Source organism: Gobius niger, assembly GCF_951799975.1.
Source record: "Gobius niger genome assembly, chromosome: 9".
Lineage (NCBI taxonomy): Eukaryota > Metazoa > Chordata > Actinopteri > Gobiiformes > Gobiidae > Gobius > Gobius niger.
Window position 1 is genome coordinate 30,834,819 of NC_136860.1, and position 21,037 is coordinate 30,855,855.

The following is a 21,037-nucleotide window of genomic DNA, read 5'->3' on the forward strand; positions in this document are numbered from 1 at the left end:
GCTATTTTGACGCTTTTTTTTCCCGAGAAGCTTTAAAGGGACTACACAGAGTTTAAAAATGTTAAAAGAAAGTATTTTCATCCCCCTACCAGTTCCAGCAATATCCTACTATGAGCCCAGACCTGTTCACCACAACTGCCTCTAAAATCCTGCACTGTCACTCAAAAAGTTGTTGCTTCAGGTCCGAATTGCCGTCATGCACGAGCTTAATATAGAGACTGCAGTTACGCGTAAGACCTGAGGTGGCAGTAGTGAGTATAAAATGACCAACTTGCATCTAGTCTTTTTAAGATTTGGGTAAAGCCAAACTGAAGAAAATGTGCTTCAGGCGGGGGTTAAGAGATACATATCGAACTATACTGTCATGCCCCCATTTAAGAATACGCCACTTTTACATTTTTTGATCTGAAAGGCCCCTTCACAAACAAGTAACTGATGTGCAGTCACAGTTTATTGAATTGATAGACTTTTGTGTTTAGACGTTGACAGGTACAGGTGTCAGGGATGCATGTAATGATTTTCCAACGTGTGCTCTTCTACGACCGATATTCATGTTAAGTGATGGCCTTCCCCTTGTTTCGCCTGTGCAGGTGGTGTTTGAAGGCTTCTTTGAACATCCGACGAGAGGACACATCCGAATAGACAACATCCACATGAGCACCAGCGTCGACCTGGAGCAGTGCACACGTGAGTTTCAAACAATGGTCTTTTATTTAGATGAATGGACACATGGCTGGTTCCCTGGAGCTACCGAAGTAACGCAATGTCTGAATTTTGTCAATAGGCAATAAGACTAGATTTACCAACTCAACAATAACAACAGCACTATCATGGGTAAACCTGTCACGCTAACATAAGCAGACAAGGTCATTCCCACAATCCCGTGTTGTTTAAGTGATCCAGCTGCTCTGTACAGCCGCACGACTGCACCTCACATGTTCTTTAGCGGCTCCACGACCTGAATTTATGGTTTGTTTTACTGTAAAGTGTGGGAGAGAGAGAGAGAGGCCTCGAACGTGGATCCCCCGAGTTCCCACAGACACAGGAAGGAGAAATAAATAAATAAAAAAGTAGGCCACGCGCGACCGCCAGGCAAAGGATGCTCATCTATCTTTAATTACAAGTGTTTTTACACGCTTTATGAAGGCATTTGATATTCTCTGTGGTGCGCTGTCTACGCGATCAAGCACGGATTGGAAATCGTTTGTTAATAGGACTATATATGCTGCCGATGAAAAAATTATACGCCATAGAAGACGCAATGTTATGTGAACAAAAAGTTGCCTGGGCTGGGTTTGCGTTTGAAGTGAATTTCTATAAGAGGAGAAAAGCGCAGCAGCTCTGGCTCAGATTAACAGAGGTTGATTGAGTTAATGACGGGCCTTATCTTTGGACAATGGCGACATTAAGCGAACAATGGCTCCAAATCAGACTGATTGCGACGCAGTTTGACTTCTCCAACAAACGTGCAATTTCCAATGATCTTTTAACCTTTCACGATGAAAATAAGTGGGTCACTGGAAATCATCACAGCTTCAATATGCGTCCTGGAAAAGCGAGTTAATGTTATCCTTGACACTGGAGTTTGCATTCGCACAAAAGAGTGGAAAATGATCACATTATAGATTTTTTTTATTAATTTAGTTTCAATAGACGCTGTTTAGCTGCTGAACTGCTGAAATACCTCTAGTGCAATTGACTCTGTGGACAACGCCACCCAAGAAGTGACTTCCTGTTTCGATCCAGCACACCAAAATAAAAGCACCATCTTATTCATTTTTTTCAGCAGTTCCTTAGTTCAGCTCTCTTTCTGCCTAACTACTAACAGACAAAGCACTTAAAATGTGTGTATTTAATTATATTCTTGTAATGTTGCAAGTGCCTGCTGAACTAATCAATAAGACAAGCTGTGTGCTTTTATTTTGGTGGGCTGGATCGAAACAGGAAGTCACTTCTTGGGCGGCTTTGTTATGATTTGAAGGTTTTCAGAGTCAATCGACCAAAGATGCAGTTCAAAATAATGATAAATCTTATATGAATTTGTATAGACTTGGGACTATGATGCTGAACTGTATTCTTTAATGGCGCTATATAACAGACATAGTAATTACATATAGAGATTAATGACAACATGCATAATATAGTCCAGTGATTCTCAACAATTATCAAAAGTCCCTGTTATGTCAAAATAAATATCATGGCTCTGTTGATTAAAGCACTTATTAAGAGGCTGACAATCCAAAACAATCAAAACTATTCATCAACAATCATTTTTAGGTGAGGAAAATGCCACTCGCTTATTATTGAGAACCAATACAATATTGACCAGTGTTTCCCAAATTTTGTTGTAAATGTGGAATTAAAACTATAAAACAAAGTTCCAAAACAAACAGTCACTTATGTAAAATTATGCTGGCACTTGTGTTGAACTGCCAGCTCCATATTTCATGCAGCGCCCTTTGTCAAATCCCCATTCCGCGGCGATGTCTCCGTGTTCCCATGACCCTCGAACGCACCCTGCTTCCTCCTCACCTCCTCCTTTCATCTCCTGGAACCTCTCCTCTCCTCCGTCTGCTCTCTCCTTCCTCCCTCCATGTGTCTGCTTCCATTTACACCTCGCGTTCAAACAACTGAAGACAGCCTGACAAACTGGAACAGACCAAAGCCGCTGGAAAGAAAGACACGCAGAGACGTTCGTGGAGAGAGGCCGCGTTTCCTGTCAGCGCACACGCCTTTATTTTCCTATCTCTTTATTCACTCAATTTAGTAAATAACTGTCACGGGGGGTGATTTATGGCCCGCTGGACTTCAATACAGTCTTCAATTTCCACAAATCTGTATTGATTCCGGAGGACAGGGCTTTGGTGCAAGTCAGCTGGATTTAAAATGCACCTGTTTTGCCACAATTATGTAAAATGTATTGAACTGTGTGGCAAAGAGAACCTTGCGCTGTCATCTTCTGCTGTTTGATGCAATTTTCTATGCATTTGTCTTCTGTTGGGAGAAGCAGGAAGAAGTGGCCAATAGATACAGCATTTTGGAATCAACTATACGTATATGGTCACGTTTGAAGCAGCCAAAGGGTGAAAAATAACTAAACTTTCCCCCATTACTTTAACAAAATGTGTTAATAGGGGAGTAAATTGTTCCACCAGATAAAGATACAGAGATATGCAAAGGAGAAAAGCAGTTCAACAGCTTATAAACACAGAAGAAATGGACAATGCTAAACCTGAAGCTAACGTTAGCTTCATGCCACGTGCTAATGGGGTGTGTACCTATGTTCCCTGGGTCCTATGTTCCCCCACGTCTCTTTATGGGGAACTGCGTTAAATGCTTGTCATTTAGCCTTGTCTTCTAGAACTACAATTAGGCTGTAATTCCCAATAGGTCCTGCGAACAGAAGCAATTTCACGTGCGCTAAACCATAAACACTGGCAAACATTATATGCCTATTTGTGTTTTGTGAAATAGAAACCTTTTTATTAATCGGATTTGCAATCTTGTGCGTAATGATGTGCCTCGTATATAAAATCCACAGTTACCAGATCTGCCATCTTTGCAGCTGTTAGCATACATTTTCCATAGACTAACATTAGCTAAAAACAGCATAAAAATTGGAGAAAAAATGCTGTGGAACAACTCTGTTAACTGCTGAGTTACTGCTGCTAAATTCATCTAACTCACTGTGTTGTGCAAGTGTTTTAATGTGAACAATAACTCCAGTATTTTAACTTTTAAAATCTCCATTAGTTTATAATTGCTGCTAATCCCATGATTTTTAACGATAAGACATCACATTTCCGAACTCTCTACCTTATACTAAGAAACGAGCAATGCAACGTTATCACATATGTTCTCTGTTTTCGGCTGTGCTCTGTGTTTTGTCTGATGTCTATTGTTTCACTTTGACGTAATACCCAACCTGGGGAACATAGGTTTGACCCCATGCTAATGCTACATGCTAATGCCAGCCATATGGACTCAAGTTTGATTTGACTGTATTGACTGATTTGTGTGTGATAGATTTGTTTATAGTCCGCCAGAAACCAGCTAGAAATCGTTAAGAATTATTATTGCCAAAACATTCCTTCGTTCCCTCTTGGCCACGCCCCTTGTATAAAGTTATCTTGGTCATTGTCGTTAGTGTAATTTATTTCCCATGGTCCGTTGTGCTAAATCATGCACGTTACTGACTGACTAACTAAGTCACTTCATCAAGACTGTACTGTCATGTGTCACAGCCAGAGAAGCTCCAGTAGTTCTTCATATCAGTACTTCATATCACATATCACAAACTCTAATATTGCATGTATGAATAACATGTTTCTTTTGTGTTTTCCAGAGCCCCTCCCTGCGCTGACACCAGGAATCACCAGTAAGTCCCACTTCCTGTGTCTCTCTTCTTCTTCCTGTCCCAAACATCTGTGCTTCCTGCTTGTGGCTCAGCTTAGCTTTCAGCGACTGTCAGTGCATAACCTCCGGAGACGAGACAAAGAAAACAAACACCAACTTTTTTCCGCATTAAGTCAGCAGTTATTACAGTGAATATGCTAAAATTGCTTGGGGAAGGTTTCTGGGTTGTACTTCCTTTTGCGTTTTTGCGATTTTGGGCTAATGGTTGAGTGTAGTTTGAAAGGAATGGATCCAATGCATTGTGTAGCATGGCTTTGTGCTGCATGGGCTGAGACACCTGGACTCCACAGTCAAAGTAATGATGTGTTTGTGTCTTTTCCAAAAAAAAATAGAAAGAGCTCACTTTCTGCACAGAAATGTTGCTGCATGACTGTGCTAACCACCAAGCAGAGCAAGCGTCACACACAGTTCATGTAGGGACTTTGCTCATGGACACAAAAGAAGTGCACAATGCAGGAACCAGATAATTTTCCCTCATGAAAAGTACACCTCGAGTATTTTTGCTTCATTTCGGTTGCTTCTTCTACAACAGCGGAGATTCTATTTGTATTTCCTACACTTTGTTGTCTAGTAAATTGAACTCTGTCCTCCGCAGTTTTAAAAACATCACTTCACCAGTGGAAAATGTGGAACATTTGTTGGTTTGCTAAACTGCCTGGCCAAAAGAAAGTTGCCACCTGGATTTAACTTTACATACTGCACTTGCGATCCCTTGGAAGCTAAGCAGGGAAGGGCCTGGTCGGTACTTGGATGGAAGACCGTTTGGTAACACCAGGAAGCCTAGCGAATGTAGTGAGTGAGTGGTGGTGGTCGGAGGGGCCGATGGCGCAGACTGGTAGCTTCGCCTCCGTCAGTCTACCTCAGGGCAGCTGTGGCTATAATATTAGCTTACCACCAGCAAGTATGGAGTGAACGAATAGTGCAATGTAACACTCATTGTCTTTGAGTGTCCAGAAAAGCGCTATATGAAACCAGTGCATTATTCTTTTTATTATTAACTAACTGTTGTGATCTGGGTGTTGCTGCAGTTGGTCAGGTCTAGGATCAGCAACACTATGAGCCCAAAGAATCAGATCATCTGACTACCTACATATCCTGAAGACCAGGTTATGCCATCCATAGAATTCTTCCCTGATGGCACGGGCATATTCTAAGATGCCAATGCCAGGATTGATCGGGCTCACATTGTGAAAGAGTGGTTCAGGGAGCATGAGACATCATTTTCACACAGGGATTGGCCACAGAGTCCAGATCATAACCCCTTTGAAAATCTTTGGGATGTGCTGGAGAAGGCTTTGCACAGTGGTCACACTCTCCCATCATCAATACAAGATCTTGGTGAAATATTATTGACTTTGCTGAAGCTTATTGAAACAATGCCACAGTGAACGTGTGTTAAAGCTAAAGGCGCTACGACGGATTTTTTGTTTTTTTGTGGCGACTTTTTCTTTGGTCAGGCAGTGTATGTTAAACTTAATTTTTTTTCAAGCTCCTGGTTGCTACATTTTCATTTTAACTCGGGATTGTGTCGTCAAAACCTCTACTATGACACAAATGATTTTCGATTTCAGATTAGTTAACGTTCACATAAAAGTATTTGGAGAGTGTGTTTGTTGAACTTACCAATGACCTGGCAGGTAATGGAGTTGTTCCTCAGTTCTTTTCTTGAGCTTTCTTGTAACTACTTTTTTACATTGTGTGATCTTCGGTGGCAACATTAAATCTCTTACATCCCATCCTAAACTCCACTCACCCTTGTATAACCAGCAGCCCTTCACAGCTGTGTTTAAAGCGGCCCTGATAATGCGACAGAACGCATGTGTTTTGAATAGACCCAGTCGTGACAGTGACAAACGCTGATTGTTGTGGCACCTGTCTGTTGTACACTCTCCTCCGTTCACTCCCGTGTTTTTTGACGACTGTAAGAATAGCACAAAGTTCACGTCGCGTCTCAAACTTGCTTCATGCTTCACTTCAAAGGCATTCCTCTAATAGTGTCAGATACTTGAGAGCCAGCTCAGTCGGGTTGAAACAAAAGAACTTCCTAAAATAGTCTGAACCAGGCGGCACTTGGCGCGTTGTTTGACCTGGGTTTGTGAAGTAACGCTTTGCAATGGTGACACTGTATTTTTGCTGAGTTGTTGTTGTCAAATATCTTCGTTAAGACCTCATAAGCTTTAATCTGTACAGTATAACACTAGAAGAAGAACAAAGAGGCTGTATCTATATTTTTTTCTCATGTTAAAGTGAAATCCATTGTGTTGTATTTACGTGACAATTGTTGAAAAAAAAAGAGACACAGCGATGTGACGGAGACCTGGAATCTAGAAGGAGCAGTTTAACACCACCAGCCACTAAAAGCTATAGCTGTGTAGCTCACTCAGTTAACTCACTGACTGCCAGCCATTTTCAAATCAGAGAGCTCCCCACTGCCAGAGGTTTTTCAGGATTTTTACTGTTTTTTCAAGACCCACAGAAAATTTAGGTCGAGATCTATGTCAACACGAAACCCACCAAAAGAAAGATTAGACTCTCTTCTTTCATCTAAAAAAAAAGTTTGTTTTTACCTCTTTCCATTCTTTAGTAATCGTCCATAGAAAATAGGTGAAATCACCCAAAATGCTGTTTTCTGACCAAAAAAAAATGAGAAAACAAAAAAGCAATACTGCCACCTAGTGACTCGATAAAAGAACTTGTAGTTCTTTTGTTGAGTCACTGGGGGGCAGCATTGGGCAACTAAGATTTTAACACCAGACATGCTCAAGGCTTTGCTGCAGCTGTTCCCATTGAAAAACCTAATTGACGTTTATAGACGTCATTGGCAGTCAATGAGTTAATAGTATAACTTACAGTAATTAATGGGGTTCGCATCCTACCAATGTTGCATATTTAGTTTTCACATGGTGCTGTCAAACGTCAAGAGGGGCCACTGACAGATCTACAGCTGTCAAGTATAGGCATATCTTGTTTATTTATCACATATTTACACATCAGGGCCTCCTCTCTTCTCAAGCTTCTCATTCTCCAATAAGAGAAGCCCGATTTCAATGTGTCTTTTGGGGTTTTCTTCATTTTCATGCACAATATTGTAAATTTATCCCCAAATACTTCCAGTAATTTTGTTGCTCATTTGTTGTTCATCTATAATGACAATCGACCCACAGTCACTAAAACCTACTTGAGCTTCCACCGAGGCGATGTAGTACTGTATTCATATGAAGTGCCACCCTGTCTACTGAGAAGAACTTTAGAAGAAGCAGGGAAAATGTAAGATTGTTTACTACAAGCTTAAAAAAGCAAAGTAATGGCCAAGCATTTCTGCCCTATAAAAGCGTCAGAGAGTTAACGCACTTGTGGGAGACTGGTGTTGCGTGCAGCTCCATAACCAAAGCCTATTTTAAACCCTTAAAGACTGCATCCAAAGTGAAAATAAGCCACCCCTGGTTTCCTTGAGGTTTCTTTTCCTTAACACCTCTCTCTCTCCCTCCTTCTCCCTCTCTCCCTAGCTCTTTCTTGTCTCGTTACTATTCTTTCCTTTGCCTTTTTTCTTCTCCTCCGCTCCCTCCATCCCTCTCTGTTCCCCTCTGTTTCTCAGCGGGTTTCCTTCGCAGCCAGTTGACAGAGTATTGAGGTTTTAGACAAACCCTTTAATGCAGGATTAAGGATATCATGGCGGGATTAGCGCGCTCTCCCTACACCCCGCATTTGCTCAAGCCCTTTCCATTTCACTCCATTCACTCTCCTAATAATGCCTTCGCCCTTAAACTTGCAGTTTTCCGACTATTTCTTTTTCCCTTCAAAGTGGTTGCACTATAGCGGTGGACTTTGTACATCTGCTTGAAACGCTTTCCTTTTTTTTTTTGACAGAAGCTTTGCACATGTTTCTAAAAGAGCTTGGTAAAGCATGGCATGGGCCTTCGCGTGTCATTGTGCCTGGCTTATGCTCGTCACTCGCTGAACATAGACTGGGTGTTACAATAGTGATGCGCACTGTAAAGGGAAGGCTTGATAGCTTCAGGGTGATGTAGTGCAGTGATTCTATCCTTTACACCCAATACATTTGTACTTAATCCTTCAACCTCTTACCCCCCGCCTTGACCGAGTGCATTTTCTCCAATTTGACTTCATTCAAATCTTAAAGCTTCTCATCTGAAAGCTAAGGCCTACAAAAGTCATCTAAACTGATCTATTTCCTCATGTTGTTTTCGTCACTTTTTACACTTTCTTTTTCATCTCATTTTTGACACTTTTTTGTTGCACTTTCATCGTTTTTTCGTTGCTCTTTTGTAACTTTTTTGCTGCTCTTTTCTAGCATTAATTTGTCACTGTTTGCCACTATTTTGTTGCATTTTCATCCTTTATTTTCTTCCTTGCTTTTTAGATTTTGGTAAATCCAAACTGGAGAAAATGTACTCGGTTCAGGTGGCGGTCAAATGATATTCTTTAAATTCATAGAGAGAATGAAATAGACATTTATAAATGTGTTGTGTGCGGGAGTTTTCCATCGTAGAAAAACGTTCAAGATGAAGCCTCTTGAAGTGAGAAGCTATACGTTATCACTAAATAACCCAGTGCAGACGATGGCTTAAGAACTCAAATGGCTCAGTGTAGAAGGACTACTTTCCAACGGCTACAATTTAGTAGGACTGGGTACCGTTAAACTAGGCACTACTGGCGTTAAAAAATAAAAGTATCGAAAGCAGATACCGAAAAAAATATATATCTGTAGAGACCGTTTTGATGCCTATTGGGTAAATAAAATAGATAAATACAAAATAAATGATGCAAATGTAAAAGAAATAGTCTTTTGTGGAATAAATAAACATCTGCTTTCTGATTCTAGACGACAAATATTTTAGTATAGGTATCGAAAAATCGTAAACCAAGTATTGTTAAAGTACCAGTATCGAAAAACACTTGTTAACACTGGTTAATAAGTCTTCATGTTACTAGGAGCAGCATGTGTTGCTAAACTTAGCCGCTTCCTTTAGACAACTGTACACAGTCTATGTTCAATCAAATATTGAAATTGCAAGATCTTGGAACTTGTGAATGGCAAAAGGCTGAGTGACGAAAGGCTTGCCATCTTGAAGAGTCAACTCCCAACTTTGTTCCAAGGCAAATATCTGTGCTCCCGGTTCCGCCTCGCCGCTTGTAACACGCTCTTTTCCTCTTCGTGGCCTGCATGCCCTGCACCCCTTTGGCATCTCCACCCCACCCATTTAACATGTCCTCCTGCCCTCTAGGGGGTGCCATGTCTGGGATGGAGCCCACGGTAGCCTCGGTGGTCGCGCAGCCTCTTCCTGTTTTCTGGTACTACGTCTTGGCGGGAGTTGGCGCCCTCTTGCTGCTGGTGGTGGTAACTGTGACTGTGGTTTTGTGCTGCCATCGCTACCACTGGGCTCCCAGGAAGAAAAGTAGCCACCATTCAGTGACGTACCACAACAGCCAGCTTCCGAACGTGCAAGGGAACTACTCTAGCTATCAAAATCAGAACTTGCATTACAATCTCATTCACCAAAACCACATGTATCCCGGACCGCAGCCAAACAGTGACCCGATGCTCACTATAAGACTCGAAAAGGACGATTTCGACACGCAGTGCTGAAAAACTATTTTAATAGTCTTTGAAATTGACTACAAGAAGATGTCCCAGCACATTTTGTTGCTGACCTAAGGATGCATTTTTTTTTTCTCTCCCCACTGTGCTTGGAAACTGGGATGAAACGGGAGTCCGTGGCTATAACCCAGCGTTGTCTGTCAGAGGAGATGAGAAGAGTTCGCTCGCAAAGACTGACAGCTCTTGCCATGCCCATGAAAATGGACAAGTGTGCAATTTTTGACGTGGAGAGGGTGTTGTAAGATCATCAGAACCAATGGATTTAAATGTGCACCTAAAGCAACACTGTGTAGCTCATTCGGGATTTGCTAGTAAGGAAATCTGGCAGGAGAAGTAAGGATTTAAGTTTTAAGTACGGACTCCAAACTGTGTCAATATCATCTTAAAAGTTAAAGGCCATCGTTTTTCCATACTGAGATATGTTCTTACCTTAAAGGGATATTTCAGGATTATTGACATAGGGCCTCATTTCCTAGTTATCCATAGTGTTGTTGATTTCTGGAGATACATTTTTTTTGTAATTCATGCAGTTCTTATATTTGAAGAGTTTCGTGGCGCTAGTGCAAGGCTAGTACATTTCTATGGTATCAGCTAGCCTGCATTAAAAACAGTCTGACCCACTCCACAGTGCACCTGAGGCAAATCACATGAATAATCACATTTTGAGGGACTATTTTCTAGCAGATTACTCTTCCGCTCCATAGCTTACATCTTCTTCTTCTATAGCTTACAAAGACAAAGCTGATGCTGCTCAAATTTAAGCAAAATGGTTAAAATGATTCTATCGACACAGATATGGTTAGTCTGGCGTTATAATTTGCTTCAGGTGCACTTTGGAGCGGGTCAGACTGTTTTTAATGCAGGCTAGCTGATACCGTACAAATGCCACTCAAGTCTTCAAACATAAGAACTGCATGATTTTCCATAAAAATATCTCCAGAAATCAGCAACACTCTGGATAACTAGGAAATGAGGCCCTATGTCGAAAATCCTGAAATATCCCTTTAAGGCGGCTGTAATGAGGCACTACAACCTGTTCGAACACAGAAACCTTCATGGCAAAAATTATCCTTTGAATGTGCTCTTACGTGCACGATTTCAATGCCATTTCTGTACACTGTACACGTCTAGGCCTAGCTGTTAGCATTAGCATAGCCTCACTGACAGATCAAGTCCAGTGAATACAGACACAAACATGTTCTGAAGGCTCCTACTGAAGCGTGCTCTTCTGCAGCCCTTCATCTCTGCTTGCGGTTTTAAGTCTTGTATTCACCTTGTCTATAAACCGAAAGCCATAAAACCATCCAAACTCATTTCAGGTTTCCTTATTTCTGTATACCATGTTCACGTACTGTATATTCCGCTATTGCCTACACGGTGTTGCTTTAAGGTTTACGGTTACATCTGATGTTTATGACTATGTGTGCATTTGTTGCGAATTGCTTGACCTTATCGACCTCATGAATGTAGTAAGTAATAGGGAGTAAAATGCCAGACAGCTGCTCGCGGGCCGTGGGACGTCAGAGGATAGTGTTTCTGAAACTCGGCCTCCGTGTTGAATTAGCAGCTGCACGATGGAGTACACGGCAGTGATACAGTAGACGCGATAAGACCAAGTATAATTGTGCGTTTGTTTGCAGCAGTGTCCGTTACATACGTCCCGCTGCGAGATTGTCTTAAAGGAGAGTGGATACATGGGATCTGTTTGTGGGGGCGCGTTTTCTTTCCAGTAAAAATGTGGTAGTGGAAGCGGCCATATGGCGACTGGAACATTTCAACAAGTTTACACTTATTGAATGTTTGCTGAGTCATCACTGCGGGATACATGGCACAGTATACCAAAATATGCTGGGATTAAGAAAGCCATATGCCTCTTTTCAGTATTTGTTTTACTAAATCTATTATTTGCTTCTCGTATACTGTGTAAAATGATTAATTTACAGGATATCTGAGACTTGTTGTAGAGGCGTTAATAATAATACAGAACTGATACATACATTTGGTGAAGAAATGACTTTAATCTACTTGAATTAAGAGATTAAATCTAAAGTTTGGTCTGGTTTTAGATAAGAAGAACCATTTAATGCCAATGGAACAAGCTCAGTGTTTATTAATTCAGATTATTTTGTATTATTTCAAGTGATAAAGAAATCTTATTTTAAAAGTAACAGTTCATTTGTTTTATTTCAAGTGGGATTTAAAGAAGAACTAATACATCCTGATTGTAGTCCCTCTGGGGGTAATACAAGTGTTAATGGGATGATTGGGGGTTTTTCATACCCCCTGGTGTCTCTGGCCAGAAAACCACAATTGCAATTTCCCTGCCTGCGGGTCAGAGGCGCAATACACACTAATGGTATCACGAAGAAGAAGCTAACAAGCTAACGGGCTAAGCTAACTGTGGGCTAGCACCACTTAAACAGTATTTACAGCCAAGTTTATGTGGAAAAAAATGATCTCCATTGTGTAATTGGATGTACAATATCCCTCTCTCCCTTCGTCTTTTCTGTCAGCGTAGTATTTACTCTCACGGACAATTAATGAGTAAAAAAAATGCAACATGCTATAACACATTATGGCCTCTAGGGGCATGAGTTACTTAGTTCTGCTTTAATCTTGTTCCATTGGCATTTTTATCTTATCTACCGACTCAAATTCGACATGAAGAACCTTTATTCAAGCAATTTTAAATCCTTTATCTCATTTAAGATGGTCATTTTTCTAGTCAAAGTTGACCAAATTTACAATTTGGAATTATAGTGTGGTGTTGGAAACTATTGATTGATTTTATGAATTAGAATTTGCACAATACACAATAAACAAGATAAAAGTGGATTTTCCAATATCAGGGAGTGGTGCTTTGTTTCATTTGCAGATCCTCCCTTTACCACACGCAAATCACCAGCCCACAATGAAGTTTTGAAGACAATAGAGATGCCTTCATCAAACTTGGTCTGATCCGAAAAATCACACCTTTAACTTGTGGGGATTTCATGTCATATACCGCAAACATATCAAGCCTAAAGCAACTAAAGTGTATTGAAAAGCCACACTAAAGCTTCATATAGGTCCTGTAAACCCTGGTTCTGCAAAAACTGACCTCTCTTCTCATAAAACCCATTACAAAGACGACATATATTTGCAGTCATTCAGCATCCATCGATTATCACGCAGCTCGGTGTTCAGTGCGGTTAAGTGACACGTTCCTTGGTGCATTTTGCAAGTTCGCCTCTAAACGCCCCGTCATAAAGATGGGATTTACTTGCAGCAGAAGTCGAAAGGCCTTTTTCTGGACGCTGCTGTTTACCTCCTCGGCTGAGTGTGAGTGGCAGGAGTAGATTAAGAGGCTGGAGCGGGAGAATCAGCGCTACCTGCCCCGCCGTGCTGTCTAACAAGTCGACAAACATGGCGGCTTTGTCCTCTCAGGGCTGTTCTCCCGTCGGCTTTACACAGCGAAGGCCCTTCCCCATCTGAGCGAGGGACGCCATCCAGTCCCTACATACGTTTACTGCGCTGCTAGTGGGGCAGAAAAGCTACAATATACGTGGACAAATGCACAAGAGCTGATAAATGTTCCCGACAGACAAGACAGTGGTCCTGAAATGCCTTTGTTTTAAACGTGCTTTAAACTGTTACCTCCTCAGCCCCAGAACGAGCTCGTGCCTTGGGTCAATAATGTTCGTATGAATGGATTTTTGCCTGTCTTAAATGTATATGTACCATTGCCTGTGTCTGTTATCGTCCTATCAAATGTATTGTATTGTCAAGAGTCAAGACTGGGTGAATGTTAGCAGTCAGTGTTGTTATAATCACAATATGAACCCACGATCGCCGTGCTTTTGGTTTTCTATGAATTTTCAGTTTATCTACAGAACAAGGCCTTTCTCGGTGTTGTGTTGTTACTGTTTTATTTGCCAAATTGTGAGGTCCCTATTCCTCTGTAAACATTTGTTTCTGCAATTTAGCCACTTTATTTATTGTAATCAGAGTTGGGCAAGTTACTTTAAAACTGTAATATATTCTCTATTTGTAGTTACAGCTTTAAAAAATTTAATATGTGTGTATTACATATTGCGTTACTTTTGAGTCGGCAAAATATACATAAATAATAGTAGTAATGCCTCCAAGGAAACGTGCAGTCAAAGAGTTCCTCATCCTTCGCTTTCCCCATTCACTTGTGTTGACGATGTTGGCAACACTCAGATCTTATACCAATATTCAACCTTTATTCAACATTTGGTGCTGCTTTATATTCGGGGGAGTTTGTCATGTTCGTTCGTACATCAATACAAACCATTTAAATGCACTTGTAACTCGAGTTACTTAAATTGCAATCACAGATATATTACAGACTTTTGTAATATATAAGTAATGCGTTATATTCCTTAGTTGCTGAAAAAGTAATATGTTTCTGTAACTTGTTACTTTTGTAATACGGTACCTCCAACACTGGTTGTAATAAAGTAACTGAGCTCAAGTTTTAACTGCAGTATTTGGCTATTGAGCTCATCCACACTCGTCAACAGTCCCACCCACTCCCGGTCACGTGTCCGGGTCCAAAAATATAATAAAAAATCCCATGTATTAGCATTGACTTTTCGAAAAAGTCAACTATTAACAGTTTGACATCACGGCTTTGTGCTAGCTCCCGGACATGAAACATACAAGGTCAAATTGAAGATTTGTCTAAAACGTTATAAACTGCGAAATTATATTAAGTAATTTTGTCATTTTTTAAGTATTGTTTGTTTCTTTCTTGTAAAATACCTGCATACGTTTCGGTAGTTAGCACATAGCTGATTGGCTGGCGTCGTGCCATTAAACTCTTAAAGGGGCTAGACGCAAGTTGGCCATTTTATACTCACTACTGCCACCTCAGGTCATACATGTAACTGCACCTTCTATATTAAGCTTGTGCATGACGGCAATTCGGACCCGAAGTAACACCGTTTTTAGTGACAGTGCAGGATTTTAGAGGCAGTTGTGGTGAACAGGTCTAGACTCATTCTACACATTAGGACATTGTTGGAACATGTAGGGGGAGGAAAATACTTAGTTTTAACATTTTGAAACCCCTGTATAGTCCCTTTAATGATTGATTTTTGAGAAAAGTCAATGCTAAAAATACATGGGATTTTGTGTGTCGGACCCCGACACGTGACCGGGGGTGGGTGGGACTGTGGAGCTCTATAGCTTCAAAGTTAGATTCAATTTGACCTGCAAAAGGCAACATCAGGCCCAGCTGTGGCCTCCTAAAAGACTGTGAGAACTATGACTGCACAAAACAAATCAAACATACACGGAAATACTGTTAATTCTTTGAAAAACTCTATGCGGAGGCTATACATTTGCTCTGTATGGTGCACAATGTTGGTATTGTTGACTTTATAGGTCTAATACCAACCCGCCTGTCCCGCCTTATTGCGTGTTTTACAATTTCTTGCTCAGCACTTTTTGACATTTCAATCGACTGTGAATCTTAAACATCCTCTGTATTTATGTTCATTTCTTTTCTTTTTTTTTTTTGTGTTATTCCCAGAGAAAGTCTTAGTAGTAAATTTTATCGCCATTTATTTAGTCCTTTTGTCCTTTTATTCGCTTAAGTTAAGCTCCGATGGTGATGTACGGCTGCACTGATCATTGCATTGATATATTTGGAACGGTGATTATCATAAATCTATGTTTTTGTCACAAGTCCGTCTCTTGCCTTTTTCTATGGCTTCAAATCATTTGTTTCTTGAATCCTTCTATACTTTCCACCTTTCGTAGCTCCCCGTAGTAAATCCCAACAGATAAAATACATACCCATCTGACAAAAACGTAGCAGAGCCGAGTATCTCTAAGGATATGAGCCCATTAGGACAGTACTGGGGAAAAATGCTTCCAGAGATGAAAGCCGGGGGAGGAGGGAGGAGTGCTCTAAAGATAGATATTCCTCTCTTTTTTATCCTTTGCAAAGGGGAGGCAGGTCGGGGCTGTGGGTTTGAAAGGAAAGAGAAAAGGCAGGTTGTTTGAAACTCAGCGGCTGATAAAAGAAGAGCTTTGGGCAGAATAGACAGAGGAGGCAGTGGGGGAGAAACAAACATCTGTGCAGACGGCGGATCAAGTCAAAGAACCAGCGCGATTTCCAGCGTTTTGTTCAGTCAAGCTTCAAATCTGCTCCGTCTGGGGGTCGCCACGGCAAAGCCTCTGCCGGTGTACGGTGATGAGAGAGATGTCGGCGATGTGTCGGATGCCCTTCCTGTTCTTAATTGCTCTGAAGTAAATGCTATGGCTTATTGCTTTGAGGGTTGGACGGTGTAAGGGGACGGTATGCAGTTATAAGACTGTGTAAAGAAAAATGATATCTATTTTTGACCTGGCGTTAATTGAAGAAAAAAAAAACATCTTACACTTCCTTTTTTCACTTACCTGCTCAAGTCAACGGCAAATATTCGTATTATTTGAAGACCATAATTCGGTAACGCTCAAAGGTGTGTGTTAAGTATTACTAAGGTTTTAATCTCTGACACCTGCCTTAACCTCTTAACTCCCGCCTGAACCGAGAGGATCTTTTTCCTCACGTCATCAGACTTTTTTTCCATCATTTTTTTGTCATTTTTTGTCACATTTTTGTCACATTTTTGTCACATTTCTTGTCATTTTTTGTCAAATTTTTGTAAATTTTTTCGTCACATTTTTATCACATTTTTGTAATTTTTTTCATTAATTTTTTATCAAATTTTGTCAATTTTTAATCACATTTTTGTCAGATTTTTTGTCAATTTTTTGTCATTTTTTTGTATTTTTTCATCCATTTTTTATCATTTTTTTGTCCTTTTTTGTCACATTTTTGTCATTTTTTCATCCATTTTTTTTCAATTTCTTGTGACATTTTTGTGACATTTTTGCCACTTTTTCATCCATTTTTCGTCACTTTTTTGTCAATGTTTTCTCACTTTTTTGTCACATTTCCATCATTGTTTTCGTCTCAGTTTTGTTGCTGTTTCCCAGAAGCTTTTGGACTGTGATAAAGCCAAACTGGAGAAAATGTGCTCGGTTCAGGTGGGAGTTAAGGGGTTAACCACATGTTTTTTCTCCAGTTCGGGTTTACCAAAATCTTAAAGCTTCTGGACTGGCACTTACAGACAATAGGCCAGTGTAACGCCTCATTTGAAAGCTAAGATCTACAATCTCATCTAAGCTTCTACTTTGTTATGATTGTCACGTTTTTGCCCTTTTTAATAATGTTTTCTTCAAATTTTTGTTGCTTTTTTAACATGTTTTGGTCACATTTTGATACTTGATCACAGTTACACATTACACTAAAAATAAATAAAAAAAATGCTGCCAAAACGTGCTAAAAAAACCCCACACACAACTAGGGCTGAAACAACTAATCGATTATTAAAGTAGGCGACAACTATTTAGTAATCGATTAATCGTTTTCCTGTAAACACAGACTCAAATAGAGCAAAAATGACATTGTGTTTTTTTATGAAAACCTACTTTGTTTTAAAAGTTAGGGTCTGTAGTGTTTTGCACATTGAACATTTCATCAATATCTGTGTCTCATCTAATCAGAAGCAGAATTGGCGCCAAGAGCCTCCAACAAACATTCACTTTAGGTTTACTCCATCAGCCATCTGTCCTCAAGCGGTGCTGCTTTAGCTTCATGTGATCAAAAAAACGAAAATCTACAATTTTCACACACCATTCACAGCCAGTCAATTAATTGTGATAATACTCACTACATTAATCTATTACTAAATAATCGTTAGTTGCAGCCCTACACACAACTAAAACAACTTTCAAATAAGACATTACACTGGCCTATAAGCTGTAAGCGCTCCAGTCGAGAAGCTGATATGGGTAAAACAGGATAAAATTTGCTAGGGGTTATTACTAAGCAGTAATAATATGCTTGTAGAGTATTAATAAGCTGCTTATTATACTTTTATCTGTTAACATACTAGTAGGTCTTAAATAAGGTAAAGGTAAAGGTGCTCCATCCCTCGACGCCACTGGATATAATAATATGCTTATTGAGATATTAATTGGCAGATCATTATATTGTTGCTAAAAGGCCATGAATAATATTCTTATTTATTTCCCACCCTCACTTAAATCCTAATCCTATAAAGATTATGCTCATTCATACTTAATGAGCACACCTTAATCTAAAGCGGTCTAGATGCCTGAAAACGTTCCAGATTGTTGTCTCGATTTTTAATTGAATAGTTTTATTATTAGCTTACATTTCCATGGTGTAAAGCATATTTTTCAAGATTTTTATTTCCACTAATTCTGCAGGTTCATGAACCGCAGAATTGCTCATTGAAACGAGAGGTGAGATCTCCATTATCATCCCCAAAGTGAAGCGTCATTAAAAGTACATGAGGCTTTGCAAAGACATACAGTAGCCCTGACAAAGTTACATTTTTAGTGAGCAAAGAAACCAAAAGAGTAAGGGTTAGTTTATTGTTTTAATCTGAAGCCGTTTCTCCGAATATTCCACTAAAGTTGTTGATTGAAAATGCCTCTTCGTTTTGATTCACCCTCGACTCCCTCCACACATATCGACTCATTCCGTCTCATAAAATGGGCTTTTCTTGCTTTGGTCAACAACTATTTTACTTATTTTGTGCTTGCATATCAATTTCCCGCCTCTGAACCCTCTCCGTCCCCCCCCATCGCAATCGACCAGTTTGTGATTTACTCGTGATATGAGTCACTGTAGCGGCGCGTGCCATAAGCCAATCAATGCTCGCTCCTTCTCAAACAGACGGATGATATGTGGCTGTGTTTATGCGCTGCCACCCTTGCACTTTTTTTTCCTCCCTCACATCCAGTCGAACTTTTTGCAAGATTTGGAAAACGTCCTGGCGTCTCTTTGGCGTTTTAAATCACGCCCGTAGCTCTGCCTCCTCCATCACGCGCCGCTCTGAAGCCCTTTAATATTTCTCATTAGTTAATGGACGAGATTGCATTCATAAAAGTCTGCGCTAAGCAGTTCTACTCCGCGGGGCCGTCGCAAATTCTCTTCCACTTTCGCCTTCGTCCCGCAGGAATAACAACCAGAACAGATTTCGAAATGATCCGAGGGCCTAATTTAAACATGTCAGTTCAATATTCTGCGTTTTACCCTCAAAGCAGAAGGCCTTATTTTGGCACTAATTGGGACAGAAAGTCTGCTCTTATCGTTAAAATCGTTAAAATGCATTCAGACGACAACTTCTTTACACTATGATAGTTTCATTGACATCACGGAGAGGGGTGTAACCATGGCGACACATTGTAGACATAATTGCGCGTTCGGAAGTTGGAAAATCTGACTCGGATAAAACATTTTCTCCGAGTTGTAGCGTTCCAGTTGTCCAGGTCGGGAAAAATCGGAGGTCAATGCGTCTGCAAAAGTTACAAATGTGTTACTCATGTTCGAGCATCATAATCAGTTTACAGAGAAACTTCATTGTAATATTATTGACCCTTTCGCTGCTGACATCATCAGTGACATCAGCTGAAGGCAGGAAGTGATCAAAATAAATAAGATTAAACTAAAACTAGCGATTATAAGTGTAAAACTACAACTAAAAATGTGGTCCTGTTGTGGCTTAAGGTGCAAGAGCAAGAGGAATGACATTTGAGATGGTAAAATAAGGTTTGTGTGATCTTTCCAACAACAGTTAGACATTTGTTTATCGTTACCATGACAACAGCTACAATGGAAATAGATAGGAATCTAGCTTCCTGCCTCCAATTAAAGGGTCTATACAAAAGTATAATGTATTTCTCATAATTGTTGTGAATACAGTGATAAATTAGCACTAGTTTCATATTTTCTTTTTAACCGTTAATTAAGACGTTAGCAACAGAGCATCCGCTTCACTTTGACATCGGACAAGTTTATTTGGGAAACATCTGCCAAATGGTTTACTGAAGCTTTACATTTGTTACATGTCACGTCGGGCGCAGCCATATTTAAATGCTCCTTCTCGGGTTAGCTGATTCTGTCCCGAGTTTCCGAGTCGGAATTACGGAGTTGGTGCGTCATCAGATCAAGTGGAACGCACCATAACAGCCACATAACTGCTCGCAGATTAGAAAAAGCAGAAACGTATCTGAATTTGAGTTAGCATTTAGCTCTTTATACGCTAATTTGTGTCTAAAGTAAAATCTCTTTGATCTGTACATTCATTAATGATTTATTCTAATGAGGCTTTGACCTCACCTAAATGCGGTCGATGGGTTGAAAACATCCTAATTTGCGATGTATTGTGGCTAATGCTAATGGCTATAGGAAAAATACATTTATACACTTTTCATACTGAAAGGTCTCACAAAGAGCTTTACAGATTACAGCCTTTATAGACACAGAGGTCTCCTCTGGTGAAGTTACTGTACATCCTGAGTAAAGTTTTTATCATGGTTTTAGCCAAGTTTTGTTGAATATATGTTGTGTTTATTTCAGCAAGTCACGACTAACTCTCCGAAGGAATAAAACGCAGACAGGCCTCATTACCCTAAGAAGTTAGCATCATGTTTCAAAGCAACATTACATGCACAGAGTCTGTAAGCTACACATTTTATACAAGGATAACAGTTCACTCACACAGTTCAGTTTGCTAACAATAGCTTGTGAATGTTACATGATTTAAGAAGGCCTTATACAAACCAACACATAATTTTCTTGTCATTTTTCCGGGTAATTTCTTTCTGATGAGAAAGTCAAAACACCTCAACCCAGACTTTAGTTTCACTTGAATAGTGCTTCAAACAGTGCAGGTACATTGTCCTGATAGCCTTCCAGTGTCGTCATGGATCTTGTTAATGGTTTGATCTCCAAGAATGTCAAATTAAAATACATATTATCTGTCTGTCTGTCTATATTTTTGTGGACGGCTCATATTAATAAGCCATTTTGTGTAGTACACGAGATCAGGTTTGGATTTCATCACATTTGGAGACGATGCACTTCATGGTCGCCCATTTTTCTGATCTTTGAAGAAGAAGAAAACACGG

At 40.1% G+C, this 21,037-nt stretch overlaps 1 protein-coding gene across 2 annotated transcripts in view; it reads left to right on the top strand.

The window, feature by feature from the left end:
- Positions 1-21,037, top strand: part of LOC306968102 (neuropilin-2-like) — a 205,034-nt gene that overhangs the window by 175,847 nt on the left and 8,150 nt on the right. The window contains exons 15-17 of one of the 2 annotated variants that reach the window (XM_079563394.1): positions 591-687; positions 4,346-4,378; positions 9,663-10,221. In XM_079563394.1, coding sequence (XP_079419520.1) covers positions 591-687; positions 4,346-4,378; positions 9,663-10,024 — 492 coding nt within the window. In that variant the 3' untranslated portion in view covers positions 10,025-10,221. Of the gene's footprint in view, positions 1-590; positions 688-4,345; positions 4,379-9,662; positions 10,222-21,037 lie in introns of those variants that run through there. The other variant, XM_079563393.1, reaches the window with a different exon arrangement.